This window comes from Otolemur garnettii, unplaced genomic scaffold (genome assembly GCF_000181295.1).
Source record: "Otolemur garnettii isolate 467f Iridium unplaced genomic scaffold, OtoGar3 scaffold00118, whole genome shotgun sequence".
In the NCBI taxonomy this organism is placed as follows: Eukaryota; Metazoa; Chordata; class Mammalia; order Primates; family Galagidae; genus Otolemur; species Otolemur garnettii.
In genome coordinates this window covers 1,703,619-1,704,807 of record NW_003852513.1, presented here as the reverse complement: position 1 = coordinate 1,704,807, position 1,189 = coordinate 1,703,619, and the positions used below count along the sequence as shown (strand labels likewise).

At 67.5% G+C, this 1,189-nt stretch overlaps 1 protein-coding gene across 1 annotated transcript in view; it reads right to left on the bottom strand.

The window, feature by feature from the left end:
* The window catches only part of PNRC1 (proline rich nuclear receptor coactivator 1), a 4,049-nt gene extending 3,176 nt beyond the window's left edge, over nt 1-873 (bottom strand). The window contains exon 1 of the mRNA XM_003797514.2: nt 159-873. Coding sequence (XP_003797562.1) covers nt 159-698 — 540 coding nt within the window. The 5' untranslated portion in view covers nt 699-873. The remainder of the gene's footprint in view (nt 1-158) is intronic.
* Between the last annotated feature and the right edge of the window lie 316 nt (nt 874-1,189).

Genomic DNA, 1,189 nt, shown 5'->3' with positions numbered 1-1,189 from the left:
AACCCCTCAGCAAGAGCTGAGCGGGCGTCACGGAAACTTCCCTCCCGAGTAAACAGCCGCCCCCCACCCCGCCTCCACCCCCGACCCTGAAAGCGTAGCCGAGGTGGTGTAAGGGCCAGAACTCCCCAGCGGTTTGCTGTCCCCCTCGCGGCCTTTACCTCTTTGCGGAGCGGGGGTTGGCCGGGCGCCGCGGCCCGCAGAGGCGCAGGCACGGTGCTCGCAGCCTCAGTCCCGGTTCCGATTGCAGGACCGGGACTCGAGGCAGCAGTCTGGCCCGGGACCGCCTGAGCTCCCGTCTGGCCCGTCGCCAGGCTCCGGCTACTCTCCAGACTCGGCCGGTGCTGCTGATACTGGTGGAAGCGGCTGGGCAGCTGCCCTGCCGGACTGGCCCGCACCTTCTTCTTCCGCCGCTTCTTCGGCGCGGCCCGAGGGGCGCCTCCCGCCGCGACGAGGCTGCAGTTGGGCAGAGCTGCTGGAGCGCGAGGCTGTGGGGTCACACAGGGCCCGTCGCCCCCGAGGAAGTGCGGGAGGAAAAGGGTCGGGGGCAGTGCCCGGGGGTCCGGGATGCGGGGTAAAGGCGGCGGAGCCGTGGTCACCATCGGGAGGGCCCCGAAGTAACCGCGGGCGGAAAAGCCAACTGGCGCAAGGCGGCTACCCACGACGAGCGGCTCCCGCTGAGGGACAGAGACGACGGTCATAGTGCTGGGATGCAAGTGGCTCAGCAGGAAGAGAAGAAGGAAGCGAAGCCAGCGATCGCAGGGTGGCGGCGGCGGATGCTGCTACAGGAGCCGTAGAAGATCGTAGATCATGACTCGGGCTGTGGCGGCGCAGCAACAAATAGCCACAGCCCCAGCTCCGAGTGTTGTTATCGGAAGCCCCGCCTTGGGGCCGCCCACCTCCCCGTATGAGCCCAACCAGAGGGCGACCGGGCAGGCCCCGCCCCTAGGCCCCGCCTCCGCGGCTTCGTAGAGACGCACAAACAACCAGTTTGCTGCAGCCCAGCACAAAGAGCGCGCACTGCGCAGGCGCTGCTAACGGGCTGTTACGGGTAGAGTTGGTCCCGCGAACAATGAAGTTGGGTTTCAGTCCCACCACCCCCACCCCTCTCTGGGCTGGCGTCCTTGCCACTGCACCTTGTGCAGCTAGGCTCAGGTCACACGGAGAGATCCTAGCGGAATTCGGTGGTGGA